General features: G+C 45.6%; 1 protein-coding gene across 9 annotated transcripts in view; it reads left to right on the top strand.

The window, feature by feature from the left end:
• The window catches only part of CACNA1A (calcium voltage-gated channel subunit alpha1 A), a 300,854-nt gene that overhangs the window by 183,913 nt on the left and 101,865 nt on the right, over positions 1 to 15,076 (top strand). For all 9 annotated transcript variants that reach the window (XM_055371580.2, XM_055371577.1, XM_055371576.1 and 6 more), the window contains exons 11-14: positions 5,732 to 5,941; positions 10,256 to 10,368; positions 14,495 to 14,607; positions 14,772 to 14,903. In XM_055371580.2, the coding sequence (XP_055227555.1) occupies positions 5,732 to 5,941; positions 10,256 to 10,368; positions 14,495 to 14,607; positions 14,772 to 14,903 (568 nt within the window). The remainder of the gene's footprint in view (positions 1 to 5,731; positions 5,942 to 10,255; positions 10,369 to 14,494; positions 14,608 to 14,771; positions 14,904 to 15,076) is intronic.

The following is a 15,076-nucleotide window of genomic DNA, read 5'->3' as shown; positions in this document are numbered from 1 at the left end:
ACCATGTTGGTCAGGCTGGTCAGGAATTCAATTCCTGACCTCAAATGATCTGCCCTCCTTGGCCTCCCAAAGTGCTAGGATTACAGGTGTGAGACACTGTGCCCAGCCTAGAGTAGCTATTATCAAAAAGACAAATGAGGTTTGTTGAAGTTCTAACCCCTGGTACCTGCAAATGTGGCCTTACATGAAAATAGGGTCTTTGCAGGTGGTAAGCAAGTTAAGATGAGATCAGACTTAATTAGGGTGGGTCCTAAATCCAATGACTGCTGTCTTTATAAGAGGAGAAGCAGGCTGACCAACATGGTGAAACCCCATCTCTACTAAAAATACAAAAATTAGCTGGGTGCAGTAGTGCACACCTGTAGTCCCAGCTACTCAGGAGGCTGAGGCAGGAGAATCGCTTAAACCCAGGAGGTGGAGGTTGCAGTGAGCAGACGTCATGCCACTGCACTCCAGCCTGGGTGACAGATGAGACTCCATCTCACAAGAAAAAAAAAAAGACAAATCATAACAAGTGCTGGCAAGGATGTGGGGAAACGGGGATCCATTTACGTCGTTTTAATAATACAGGCTCTATATGGGTGGTATTGAGTTCCCAGAGTTGCCATTACAAAGTGTCACAAACCCAGTGGCTTAAAACAACAGAAATTTCTTCTCTCACAGTTCTGGAGGCCAGAAGTCCAAACTGAAATCAAGGTGTCAGCAGAGCCACCACGTTCCCTCAGAAGGTTTTAGGGGAGAATCTGTTCCATGATATTTTCTTAGGTTCTGGTGCTGCCAGCAATACTTGGTGTTCCTCAGTTCATAGATGCATAATTCCAGTCTCTGCCTCTGTTGTCATATGGTCTTCTTTCTGTGTTTCTGTATGCGATTTCTTTTTTTTTTTTTTTTTTTTTTCTGAGACAAGTCTCACTCCATCACCCAGGCTGGAGTGCAATGGCACGATCACAGCTTACTACAACCTCAACCTCACAGGCTCATGCAGTCCTCCCACCTCAGCCTCCCGAGTAGCTGGGATTACAGGCGTGTGCCACCATGCCCGGCTAATTTTTGTATTTTTAGTAGATACGGGGTTTCACCATGTTGGCCAGGCTGGTCTCGAACTCCTGACCTTACGATCCGCCCATCTCGGCCTCCCAAAGTGTTGGGATTACAGGCACGAGCCCACTGCACCTGGCCCTAATTACTTTCTTTTTTTGTAAATTTTTTTTTGTAAATTTCATGTAGCCTGAGCGTACAGTGTTTATAATATATACAGGAGTGTACAATAATATCCTAGGCCTTCACATTCACTCACCACTCACTCACTCCCTCACCAAGAGCAACTTCCAGTCCTGCAAGCTCCATTCATGCCAAGTACCCTATGCAGCTGAACCACCTTTTCTCTTTTATACTGTGTTTTTACTGTACATTTTCTATGTTTAGATATGTTCAGACACACAAATACTATGATGTTACAGTTGCCTACAGTATTAAGTACAGTAACATGCTGGGCAGGTTTGTAGCCGAGGAGCTACAAACCACGTAGCCTGGGTGTGGAGTAGGCTACCACATCTGGGTTTATGTAAGTTCACTTTAAGATGCTCACACAAGGACAAAATTGCCTAACAATGCATTTCTCAGAACACGTCTCCCTCATTAAGCCACACATGGCTGTATTACAATTTACATATAATTTTAAGCGTATATAAATTGCCAGAAATCACCAGATGAATCCTTGGCGGTGACATACCCCTTCCCCCACCATAGAACATTGCAGACTGGCCCGGACACCCAGTATCTCATGCCTGTAATGCCAGCACTTTGGGAGGCTGCAGCGGGCAGATCACTAGAGGTTAGGAGTTCGAGACCAGCCTGACCAACATGGCAAAACACCATCTTTACTAAAAATACAAAAATTATTCGGACGTGGTAGTGGGCACCTGTAGTTCCAGCTACTTGGGAGGCTGAGGCAGGAGAGTCACTTGAACTTGGGAGGCAAAGGTTGCAATGAGCCAAGATCGTGCCACTGCGCTCCAGCCCGGGTGACAGAATGAGACTCTATCTCAAAAAAAAAGAAAAAAAAAAAAGGAAAAGAACATTTCAGACTGGTACCAGTTACACTGGCTCTTGATCCCTTGAATGTGGCTGACCCTGAACTAGGATGTACTTCATAATAACACGTCTGGCTGGGAATACTTAGTACAAAAGAAAGAGTATAAAATATCTTTTGAATCCACCTTGATATTGATTCCATGTTGAAATGGTAATATTTTGGATGTATTGGGTTGAATAAAACATCTCATGAAAATGATTTTTAAAAATCTAGAAATTGTCTGCAATTACAATTCCAGACCACAGAGAAAAACGAGAGACAGGAATGTATAGAAAAAGGGAACGTGGGTCAAAGTGAGTATGAAATTCAACTAATAGAAGTGACAGTACCTAGCATGGGGTCCAGCACTTAGTAGGTGTTCAATTAATATTCATTTCCCTCTCCCTTACCAGTGAAGGGTATGCCTGTTGTGGGGATGTGTCTTCAGGCTGAGTGATCAGGAAGGACTTTCTCAATGGCTGGCATGTGAACCTAGTCATGATTTCAGCTCTTGAGGTTGTACTAGAAGATTTATATCCAATAATCATAAGGTACCACTTAGCATCATGCTAAGATGTATTAATTCATTTATGCCTTTGGATGGCCCTTTGAGGTAGGAAGTGTGGTTGTCTCCAGTTTACCAAGGTGGCTTGCCCAAGGTCATCTGCTGGTTGGTGATTAAGCCAGGTTTTCAGTGTGGCTCCAGCAGGAGTGGGGGCTGGGGACCTTCTACCTGCTGTGGTTTCTCTCTCTCTCTCTCTCTCTCTCGATCTGTGGAACATCCCCCCTGACCCCCAAGGTCCCAAGGGTCTTATTTCTTTTGGCCAAGCCCTTTGGAGACCTGCAGATCTGGACACATCTTTGAGAGTTTCAGGGACTAGGGCCAGAAATGCTGGGCAGGGTCATGAGGAGCTGCCACTGGGGTTGAGAAAGTGATGGACATGAGGGGAAGGGTCTTTGCAGAAAGGAGAGGCGTCCCTGTAAGCAGGTCACAGCCACCGGGCCTGGCCAACTGCAGCCGAGTGGAATGTGCCCCTGCCCCATGACCATATGCCCCAGGTGTGCAATGTGGTGGCCCAGAGCACACACTCTGAACCATCTTGACACATCTTCACTGGTTACTAGACCCCCCTCAGCCTGTTTCCTTGGCTGTAAAATGGGGATAACGCTGGTCCCTACTTCCTAGGGCTCTGAGGAGGAGTAAGTAGCTTGTCGTGTAAAACATGTTCCCTGCAGTGCCTGGTGCCTGCTAAATGTTCCATAAACGTCAGCTGTTATTTTCATTCAGGGGAAGCTGAAATCCATATTTTCATGGAAAATCTCCCAGTTTTTAAATGTGGACCAATAATTTCAGCTTTCACAAACCCAGTATGAGTCGGTATGGCCCCTAGGGTGCCAACTCAAAATCTCTGTTGAGAATTTTGCTGATAGGAAGTGGCCTCCTTGGAGGTGTTTGCTGTGTCCTGTGTCTGGCAAGTGGGATGATTTTGATAAACGTGCTGGATGGATGTATGGGTGAATGGATAAAAGGAGGAATGAATGGAGAAACAAATGAGCAAATGAATAATGAATGGATGGATGAATGGATGAGCAAATGAATGATTTACACACAAAGGAATGGATAAATGATGAATGTGCTAATGAATTTAAGAATGATGAAAGAATGAATGAATAAATGAACAAATGGATGGATGAAAGAATGAATGAATGTACTAATGAATGAATCAATCAATGAAGAACCATTTAAAAATGAATGCAACTGAGGGTTTGTAAGAAAAGGTATCTTAAGGCTGGGCATGGTAGTTCATGCTGTAATCCCAATGCTTAGGGATGCTGAGGCGGGAGGATTGCTTGAACCCAGGAGTTCAAGACCAGCCTGGGCAACACAGGGAGACCTCATTGCTACCAAAAACAAAATTGTTTTAGTTAAGCGGGCATGGTGGTACGTGCCTGTAGTCATAGCTACTTGGGAGGCTGAGGTGGGAGGATCGCTTGAACCCAGGAGTTCAAGGCTGCAGTGAGCTATGATCAAGCCACTGCATTCCAGCCTGGGCAACAAAGCAAGATCCTGTCTCAAAAAAAAAAAAAAAAAGATGTATTTTAGAAGGTAAATTCAATCTGTCCAAAACTGAGCTCTGACCTTCCCCTAAACCTGTGTCCATTCAGTGGATGAGAGCTCCATCCCTTAAGGGGTTCACCAATTCATCCATTCCTTTGTGTGTACATCATTCATTCACCTTGGCTCATCCCTCTCTCTTACATCCACACCGTTCCATCAGCAAATGTTGAATCTGTCTTAAATGATTCATCCCAAATCCTCCCCGCTTAACTACCACCCAACTCCAGCCCCCATCCATCATCATCATCACTTGCCTGGATGGGTTCAGTCACCTCCAGCCTGGTCTCCCAGCTCCTGTCCTCACCTCTCACTGTCTACTCTCCCCCTCAGCAGCCAGAGGGTGCCTGTGAACACCCAAGTCAGGTTCCATCCCTCCTCTACTCAGAACCCTCCACGGCTCCCACCTCACTCTGGGTAAAAGCCAAAGTCCTCCTTGTGGTCCACCAGGCCGTGCATGATCTGCCTGTCACCTCCCTGCCTTCACCACCTTCCTCTTTTCCCCTCAACCACTCCACTCCAGCCACACTGACTTCCTTGTGCTCTTCCCCAAAAATGTCGGGCAGGCACATTCATGCTTCAAGACCTTAAATTTGCTGTTTCCTCTACCTAAGATACTAAAGTGACAAGTCAACACACTCACCTTGACCATGCAATTTAATGCTGCAGCCTACCCTGTGGACTCTCCAAGGGCTCCCAGTCCCTCTGTGATGCTTTACTTTTTCTCTTAAAAAAAAAATTGTTATTTAAAAAAACTTGTCTCGCTGTGTTGCCCAGGCTGGTGTCAAACTCCTGGCCTCATACAGTCCTCCCATTCCAGCTTCCCAAAGTACTGGGATTACAGGCATGTGCCACTGCACCCATCCCAAATTTTTTTTTCCCATAGCACTTTTCATTTTCCATCCCACTGTTAATTTACTTATTAAGTCCACTGTCTGTCTCCTCCCCTTAGAGGGTCAGACCCCGGAAGTCCAGGCTCTGTTGCCTAATGTATTCTGAGCCCCTGGAACAGAGCCTGGCACAAAATAGGTACTCAATAAATGCATAAGAGCAAAACTATATGTAGGCAGAGGACACACCCAGCTCATTCCTCAGTGATCACTTCTAAAGTTAAATGTCCATGGAAAACAGTCTCATCCACATCTCTTTCTGGAGGCCTTCCAAGCGTGCTCCATGCAGCTCTGTTGCCTGCCCCTGCATCAGGGAGTGGAGGCTCTGCTTTATCCTGCCCTGTGGTGTGACTCCCAGAGGCATCAGATGTGGCTGGGAGTGGGAGACATGGAAAATTGGCTCCTGCAACAGAGAGCTGTCAGCCTGCTAATTGGTTACTTCTAATTCTGTTATTTTTCAGGGGCACTGTCTTCTCATAAGCTCCATCTATGCAAAACTAAGCCCATGGGTCATGATGGTTCCCTCAGGCCAGAGGCTTGCTGGAGAGACTAATGGATCCCCTGGCTAAAATCTGTGCTTGGGCTGCACATTGGTTAATTTCTTCTGAAGGAACAGCCTGAGCCTGACATTCTCCATCTTTTCCCTGGCAGGTTCTCCCTTCGCCCGAGCCAGCATTAAAAGTGCCAAGCTGGAGAACTCAACCTTTTTTCACAAAAAGGAGAGGAGGATGCGTTTCTACATCCGCCGCATGGTCAAAACTCAGGCCTTCTACTGGACTGTACTCAGTTTGGTAGCTCTCAACACGCTGTGTGTTGCTATTGTTCACTACAACCAGCCCGAGTGGCTCTCCGACTTCCTTTGTGAGTATCACCCAGCCCCACCCCGCCAACTCCCCGATCCCTCCCTCACGCCCTTTTTCCACTTCTCTTTCTCTGGTAGTATGTGTATCTTCTTTGGTCCTCATTGAATCTGCCCTTTCCTTTAGCCATTTCTATAACCATCACTGGGGCCAATGTTGCTGTTGCTATGACAATGGAACCAATCTCCCTTAGACCTGAGAGCTGGAAGCTGGAATTCAGACCAACAAATGCTCCTGTGATTCCTTTCTAAGAGAGAGAGACAGAGGGGTGCTGGTGAAGGGGATGTTGGAAGAGAGACAGAGAAAGACAGAGCTCATAAAATAGACAGATAGAAACAGAAACATACATGTATTAATAATTTTTATGTACATCTCTGGAAATGTTCATAACTTATGGTTAAGAGAGGATGCCTTAGAAATAAGGAGTGGCTTATATGTTGCCCTCATTTTCTCTGCTTACTTCTGACTCTACTTCTCTCTTCTTTCAAACCTTCTGCTTCTTTCCTGTTAGGTTGGTGCAAAATTAATTGCGTTTTTTGCCATTTTTTTTTTTTTAACCACAATTACTTTTGCACCAATCTAATACTTCCTCCCCTGCCCTTTTTGGCTTCCTTATTCATTCATAGAACATCCCCTCCAGTATCTGTGAGAGCATTTTGCTCCCTCAGGGTACAAGGCCCACTAAGGCTTTGCCCTCTGGGCCTATTCCCAGATTCTATGTGAGTTAGCATGAGATAGTATCAAAATTGAGGGCCAAGTGAGGGTGAGGAAAAGCAGCAAAAGATGGGGAGATGTCTGAGCAGGATTTAAAAAGTAAAGAGCTCTGAGGAATCAACAAGAGCAGTGATTGGGGCCAGGCATGGTGGCTCACATCTGTAATCCCAGCATTTTGGGAGGCTGAGGTGGGTGGATCACTTGAGGCCAGGAGTTCAAGACCAGCCTGGCCAATATGGTGAAACCCTGTCTTTACAAAAAATACAAAAATTAGCCAGATGTGATGGTGCACACCTGTAATCCCAGCTACTCAGGAGGCTGAGGCACTAGAACTGCTTGAACCCAGAAGGCAGAGGTTGCAGTGAGCCAAGATCATGCCACTGCACTCCAGCCTGAGCAACAGAGAGAGTGTCTGTCTCAAAAAATAAAATAAAATAAAGAGTAGTGATTGGGCAGTGAGGGGGGCAGGTGGATGCCCTGGCTTTGGCTCACAGGCCCCAAGTAAGGACTTCTCAAAACGTCTTTTGCCTACTGGCTGTCTAATTTATTCACTGACCTTCTGACCTGGTTCAGAATTGACTTAGGACAGCAAGAAGAGACAGTCTAGTCTTTGACCTAGAAAGGCCCATGAGCCTAGTCCAGGCCATTGTCTTCTTATAACCCTCCTTGTTCCCAGTCACGTTGGCTGACCCCCCAGGACATCCCTCAGGAACCAGTTCTCCTTCTCAGGGCCCTGACCTAGTTTCAAACTTAGTAATTGTTTTTAGTCCCTCTGGAGTCTCTTATAAATGAGGACTCTACTTCGTGTTTTAACTTCCTCTAATACTCTATTTTTAATCTCCTATATTCTCTCTACTAATCATCTTGTACAGTCTGTCCTGGTTCAGGAACAAGGGACTGAGACTTCCTGCCTGGGTCCTCAGTGTCTATAAAGGTCCTTTACTCATTCCCACTTTCCATTTGAGAAAACTGAGACACAGAGAGGTTAAGTAGATTGCCCAGGATCACACATTAGCTGGGCATGATGGCGGGCGCCTGTAATCCCAGCTACTTGGGAGGCTGAGGCAGGAGAATCGCTTGAACCTGGGAGGCAGAGGTTGCAGTGAGCCAAGATCATGCCACTGCACTCTAGCCTGGGCAACAGAGCTAGATGCCATCTCAAAAAAAAAAAAAAAGATACACATTAATTTCAGAGATGTCAAAATATAAACAAAAATGTATATCTTGGCATCAGTGAAGTGTAGTTGTTTCTCTGGGTCTCAGACTCCACATCTATGTGGTGGAAACTGGATTTGATGGTCCTGAAAGTTCTTCCAGATGCAACAATGCTAAGGATAAGTAATTCTTTCAAGTCTTGTGCATCACTTGCTATCATGTTTCCATGGTAACTGAGGAACAAGATCTCAGAAACTCTTCAGTCCTCCCAGAGTTACTTCTGGTGGGTCTTGGAATGTGTCAGATGTTACAAACAGACTTCCTCTGCTGATATTTTGGTCCTAGGAACCCTAGAGTTCCCCTCAGACACTAAGATCTCCTTAGCGTCCTATAAATAAGGAGAAATTTTGGTGATAAATAACTGTGAAGGACTTTGACGGTCAGTTCAAAACACCTCTTAAAAGCATGACGTAGCAAACACCCTTGGCAAATATCTTAGTTCATTTGTACTGCTATAACAAATTACCCGAGACTGGGTAATTTGATAAGAACAGAAATTTATTTTCTCACAGTTCTGGAGGCTGGGAAGCCCAAGATCAAGGCATTGGCAGGTTTCCCTGTCTGGCGAAAGCTACTCTCTGCTTCCAAGATTGCACCTTGAACACTGTATCCTCTGGAAGGGAGGAATACTGGGTCCTTACATGGCAGAAGGTGGAGGAGCAAGAGGGACAAACTTCCTCTGTCAACCTCTTTTATAAGGGCACCTAATCCCATTCATGAGAGCTCTACCGTCATGACTTAATCACCTCCTGAAGGCCCCACCTCTTAATACTGTTACATTGGCAATTAAGTTTCAACGTGAATTTTGGAGGGGACACAAACATTTAAACCATCACAACCACCAAACACAATTAGCTTTGTGGCCTTAATTAGCTATATGAAATTCATGGAAGTTAGTTTCAGTCCTCTGTCTCTTTCCTTTCTGTATGCTTTCTGCTCCTCAGAAACCCTCCTCATCTCTCCTTTCTATCCATTAAGTACCCACGCCCTTCCTAACTCCTCATCTTCCTACCCCACCAAGAAAGCCCTCTCAGAAAAGGATCTGATGTCAGCCATTTATTTGCTGGAGCAAATGCATATCCATGTTTTACCCCTCCCTGAGGCATTTGCAATTTTATGCTTGCTCATCAAAGAACAAAAGGCTTTGTTTTACTCAAGACATTTTAGGTTACTCACAACACAGGATTTCTAGGGGACATAAGACAAGTTTTCTGAGTTAGGAGAAAAGCCATACCTTAGATGGGTTGCCTGTGTTGCTCCAACTAAGTACTTAACTTCAGGATTACAAATAGGATATCATTATGATTTCTATTTCCTTTTATCCTTTGGAGCTCAGTCACGTAGAAGTAGATTAAATATAATTGTTAGATCACAGCACCCTGGCATTATGGGGCCGTTATGGTCCATTGTTATTATGTGAATTATTCAGTTAATTAGTTTATTTTTTAAATGTGATAAACACCCAGGAACCCACCAGTCAACACAAAAGTCCTTGGCAATAATCTATATCCAATCCTTCTCATCGAACCAGGGCAAAAACTACAAGATGGAGACCCACTGATATTTTTCTCATTCCTTTTAAAATTGGCCTAAGGTTGGTTAGCTTGTTGGTTGGAGGGTAGGGCATAATTGTTGCTCTTTTTTTTTTTTTTTTTTTTTTTTTTTTTTAAGACAAGGTCTTGCTCTGTCACCCAGGCTACAGTATGGTGGCCCAATCTTGGCTCACTGCAACCTCCACCTCCCAGGTTCAAGTGATTCTCATGCCTCAGCCTCCCAAGTAGCTGGGTTTACAGGCATGTGTCACCACACTGGCTAATTTTTGTATTTTTAGTAGAGGCGGGGTTTGCCATGTTAGCCAGGCTGGTCTCAAACTCCTGACCTCAGTTGATCTGACTGCCTAGGCCTCCCAAAGTGCTGGGATTACAGACGTGAGCCACCATGCCCAGCCAGCTCTTCCTTTTTAACAGAGGGGAAACTGAGGCCCATGGGAAGGACACCTTGGACAGGGCGTGGCCACAGTGGGTCATGTATATAATCCCAGCACCTTGGGAGGCTGTGCTGGGAGGATCACTTGAGGCCAGGGGTTCAAGACCAGCCTGGGCAACATAGTGAGACCCCCATCTCCACATAAAAATTATAAAAAGAAAAAAGATAAGTCAGAAGTTGGGTGTGGTGACACATGCCTGTAGTTCTAGCATGTTGGAGGCCAAATCAGGGAAACTGTTTGAGGCCAGGAGTTTGAAACCAGCCTAACAGCATAGCAAGACCTCATCTCTACAAAAAATAAAAAGTTAAAAAATGATAATAAAAGGAAAGTCAGAGCTACCTGGAACCCCTACCCTCAGCAAGCCTAACCTCCTCTCTGTTTCCTCCTTCTCCCTTCTAGACTATGCAGAATTCATTTTCTTAGGACTCTTTATGTCCGAAATGTTTATAAAAATGTACGGGCTTGGGACACGGCCTTACTTCCACTCTTCCTTCAACTGCTTTGACTGTGGGGTAAGTGCTCTTGTTTCTAAGAAGTTCATTTCTCCAGCTCTTGCCTGGAAAGACAGATACCTGGACACATTAAAGGGAGAAAGGTAAAGTCATCCCTGAATATGAGAGACTCAGATGGATGCAGAAGGACTGAGAAAACAATCCCAAACACTGGCAAGGATACAGTGTACCCAGAACCCTCAACCACCGCCAGTGGGAGGAAAACGTATAGACCCCCTTTGGAAAGCTAAGTGGGGGACATAAGACAAGTTTTCCAAGTTGGGAGAAAAGCCATGCCTTAGGTGGGTTGCCTGTGTCGCTCCAACTAAGTACCCAACTTCAGGATTACAAACAGGACATCAATATGATTTCTATTTCTTCTTTTCCTTTGTAGCTCAGTCATGTGGAAGTAGATGAAGTATAATTGTTAGATTACAACACCCTGGCATTATGGAGCCATTATGGTCCTTTGTTATTTTGTGAATTACTCAGTTAATTAATTTATTTTTTAAATGTGATGAACACCCAGTAACCCACTAGTCCACACAAAACCTAAGTCCTTGAGAATAATCTACGTCCAATCCTTCTCATCAAACCAGGGCAAAAACTACAAGATGGAGATATGACCCAGCATTCCATTGCTAGGAATTCATCCTAGAAAATCTCACCCAGATACCTAGGAGACACAGGCCAGAATGTCCCTGCAGCTGGAAGTGAAATTAAGGTTGTTCGCAAATAAGTGGAGAATGCCTGGCCCAGGGCAGCCCTAATCATTTACCACAGTCCTGTTGGTCTCAGAAAGGCTTAATAATTTATTTTTTTTTTAATTTTTAATTTTTATTTTTTATTTTTGAGACAGAGTCTCGTTCTGTCGCCCAGGCTGGAGTGCAGTGGTGCCATCTCGGCTCACTGCAAGCTCTGCCTCCCAGGTTCACTCCATTCTCCTGCCTCAGCCTCCCCAGTAGCTGGGACTACAGGTGCCCGCCATCATACCTGGCTAATTTTTTGTATTTTTAGTAGAGATGGGGTTTCACCGTGTTAGCCAGGATGGTCTCGATCTCCTGACCTCGTGATCCACCCGCCTTGGCCTCCCAAAGTGCTGGGATTACAGGCGTGAGCCACCACACCCAGCCAGCTTAATAATTTATAACTGAATGTTGTACTGTTTTCTGCCATTATAGAAAATTATGTTGTTGGAGAAAACAAAAAACATACAAACAAACAAACCTTCCCTACATAAATGACCCAAGTAGTTAAAGAATAAAACCAATTTCTTTCCATTAAAAAGAAAAGAAAGCTGGGTGTGATGCCTCATACCTATAGCCTCAGCTATTCAGGAGGCTGAGGCAGCAGAATTGCTTGAGCCCAGGAGTTGAAAACCAGCCCAGGCAATATAGCAAGACCCTGTCTCTACAAATAATAATAATAATAATAATTAGCCAGGTGTGGTGGTGCACACCTGTAGCCCCAGCTACTCAGAAGGCTGAGGTGGGAGGATTGCTTGAGCCCAGCAGTTTGAGACTGCAGTGAGCTATGATCACACCACTGCACTCCAGCCTGGACAAGAGAGTGAGACCCCATCTCTAAGAAATAAAAGTAGGCCAGGCACAGTGGCTCACACCTATAATCCCACCACTTTGAGAGGCGGAGGCAGGTGGATCACCTGAAGTCAGGAGTTCAAGACTAGCCTGGCCAACATGGCGAAACCCCCTCTATACTAAAAAAATACAAAAATTAGCCAGGCGTCGTGGCACATGCCTGTAATCCCAGCTACCTGGGAGGCTGAGGAAGGAGAATCACTTGAACCGGGGAGGCAGAGGTTGCAGTAAGCTGAGATTGCACCACTGCACTCCAGCCTGGGTGACAGAATGAGACTCCGTCTCAAAAAAAAAAAAAAAGAAAGAAAGAAAAATTTTTAAATGTCCTGAGCAACCTTGTTTGTAATAGTTCCAAGTCTCAATATCCATGTATCCCTTTGCTGTAGAACAGATAAATATTTTGTGGCATGTCTATATAATGAAATACTCTGCAACAATCAAAGTCCACCAACAGCAGCCACATGCCCAACAACAGGAATGAATCTCACCCATGTAACATGGCACAGAAGGAGGCAGGAGCTAGCAACATAAGTCCATACAGTTCATACAAAGTTCAAGTAGACAAAATTAAACTCTCTCTCTCTCTCTCTCTATATATATATATATATATATTTTTTTTTTTTTTTTTTTTGAGACAGAGTCTCACTGTATTGCCCAGGCTGGAGTGCAGTGGTGCAATCTTGGCTCACTACAACCTCCACCTCCTGGGTTCAAGCCATTCTCCCGCCTCAGCCTCCCAAGTAGCTGGGATTAGAGGCATGCACCACCACCCCTGGCTAATTTTGTATTTTTTGTAGAGACCGGGATTCAGCAATTTGCCCAGGCTGGTCTCGAAATCCTGATCTCAGGTGATCCACCTGCCCTGGCCTCCCAAAGTGCTGGGATTACAGGCATGAGCCACCACGCCCCGCCTTAAACTGTATTTTTTAAGGATGATACTTGAATACGTTAAAAAGGCAAGGACCTCAAAAACACAATGCTCAGTAAAAGAAACCAAACACAAAAGGTCAAGTATTGCATAATTCCATTTGTATGAAATGTCCAGAGCAGGCAAATCCATAGAGACAGAAAGTAGATTGGTGGTTGCTAGGGTCTGGGTGAGGGAGAGTGGGGAGTGACTGCTAATGGGGACAGGGCCTCCTTTGGGGGTGATGAAAATGTTTTGGAACTTGATAGAGGTGATAGTTGCAGAATATTGTGCGTGTACCTAAAGGCACTGAATTGTGTAATTCAAAGTGTGAATTTTATGTTGTGTGAATTTCACCTCAGTTTTTTTTAAGGTAAGAAAATGGTTATTACAAAATTCAGGATGGTAGTTATATCACAGTGTCTCTGGAAACTTCCAGGGTATCTACATGTCCCTTTTTATTTTATTTTATTTTTTATTTTATTTGAGATAGGTCTTGCTCTGTTGCCCAGGCTAGAGTGCAGTGGCAGGATCATGACCCTCTCCTGTCTCAAATTCCTAGGCTCAAGCTATCCTCCCTCCTCAGCCTCCTAAGTAGCTGGGACTACAGGCACATGCCACCATGCTTGACTAATTTTTTTTTTTGTAAAGTCAGGGTTTCCCTGTGTTACCCAGGCTGGTCTTGAACTCCTGGGCTCAAGTGATCTGCCCTCCTCGGCCTCCCAAAGTTCCGGAATTACAGACATGAGCCACTGCCCTAGCCTTCTCCTAATTGTTGACATAGGTAGTAGTTGCATGACATTCACTTTGTAATTATGTGTTTCAGGAATTCTCAGGCCTGTGGGAGCTCTTAATAAATAAAAAAGAGGCCGGGTGTGGTGGCTCACGCCTGTACTCCCAGCACTTTGGGAGGCGCAGGCGGATCACGAGGTCAGGAGTTCGAGACTAGCCTGGCCAACACAGTGAAACCCCGTCTCTACTAAAAATACAAAAAATTAGCCGGGCGTGGTGGCAGGTGCCTATAATCCCAGTTACTCGGCAGGCTGAGGCAGGAGAATCGCTTGAACCTGGGAGGCGGAGGTTGCAGTAAGCTGAGATCGCGCCACTGCACACCAGCCTGGGTGATAAGAGCAAGACTCCATCTCAAAATAAATGAATAAATAAAAATAAATAAATAAATAAGAGGCCAGGTGCAGTGGCTCAATGCTTTGGAAAGTGGAGGCCAACAGTTGGAGAGACCAAAGCAGGAGGATGGCTTCAGCCCAGAAGTTTGAGGCCAGCCTGGGCAATACTAGCAAGACACTATCTCTATAAAAATGTTTTAAAATTAGCCAGATGTGGTGGGGCACACCTGTAATCCCAGCTACTCAAGAGGCTGAGGTGGGAGGATCACTTAAGCCCAGGAGGACAGTGCTGCAGTGAGCTATGATTGCGCCACTGCACTCCAGCCTGGGTGACACAGTGAGACCCGGTCTCTATAGATAAATGAATGGATGAATGAGGGGGTGAAGGATCCTCACCCGGCTTCCATTTGGAGGGAGGAGTTTGGCTGAGTTCTTGCAAGCTTGGTACCTAGGAAATGCTTGCCAGTTCTGGAGCCCAGACACTGTCCCTGGACATGAGACCAGGTCCTCTGCCCTAGGTTATCATTGGGAGCATCTTCGAGGTCATCTGGGCTGTCATAAAACCTGGCACATCCTTTGGAATCAGCGTGTTACGAGCCCTCAGGTTATTGCGTATTTTCAAAGTCACAAAGTAAGTCTTTGGGGTTCCTGGACATTTGTACAGGGGGTGGGGATGGGGGACATGGTGGGGCCGCCTCCAGAAAGTTGGGAAAGTGAGCCTCGTGCTTCGAGGGCTGACTCCGGGGCCCTGCCTCCCCCGCCTGGCCTGAGTCCTCGCCCGGCCTCTGTCGGCAGGTACTGGGCATCTCTCAGAAACCTGGTCGTCTCTCTCCTCAACTCCATGAAGTCCATCATCAGCCTGTTGTTTCTCCTTTTCCTGTTCATTGTCGTCTTTGCCCTTTTGGGAATGCAACTCTTCGGCGGCCAGTAAGTCCTTCACAGGAATTCCAACTCCTGGTTCCCTGGGGTCAGGCTCAGGGAACACACAGTCCCCTCCACCGTGCAGGCTGCCTTCCTCGTAGCCCAGACACCCATTGCGGTCACCCAAATGGGCAGGGCCCTGGGTACCACTCAGGGTTTCCTGGGGACAGAGATGATGG

The sequence above is a fragment of the Gorilla gorilla genome, chromosome 20 (assembly GCF_029281585.2).
Source record: "Gorilla gorilla gorilla isolate KB3781 chromosome 20, NHGRI_mGorGor1-v2.1_pri, whole genome shotgun sequence".
Lineage (NCBI taxonomy): Eukaryota > Metazoa > Chordata > Mammalia > Primates > Hominidae > Gorilla > Gorilla gorilla.
This window is presented reverse-complemented; position numbering and strand designations above follow the sequence as displayed.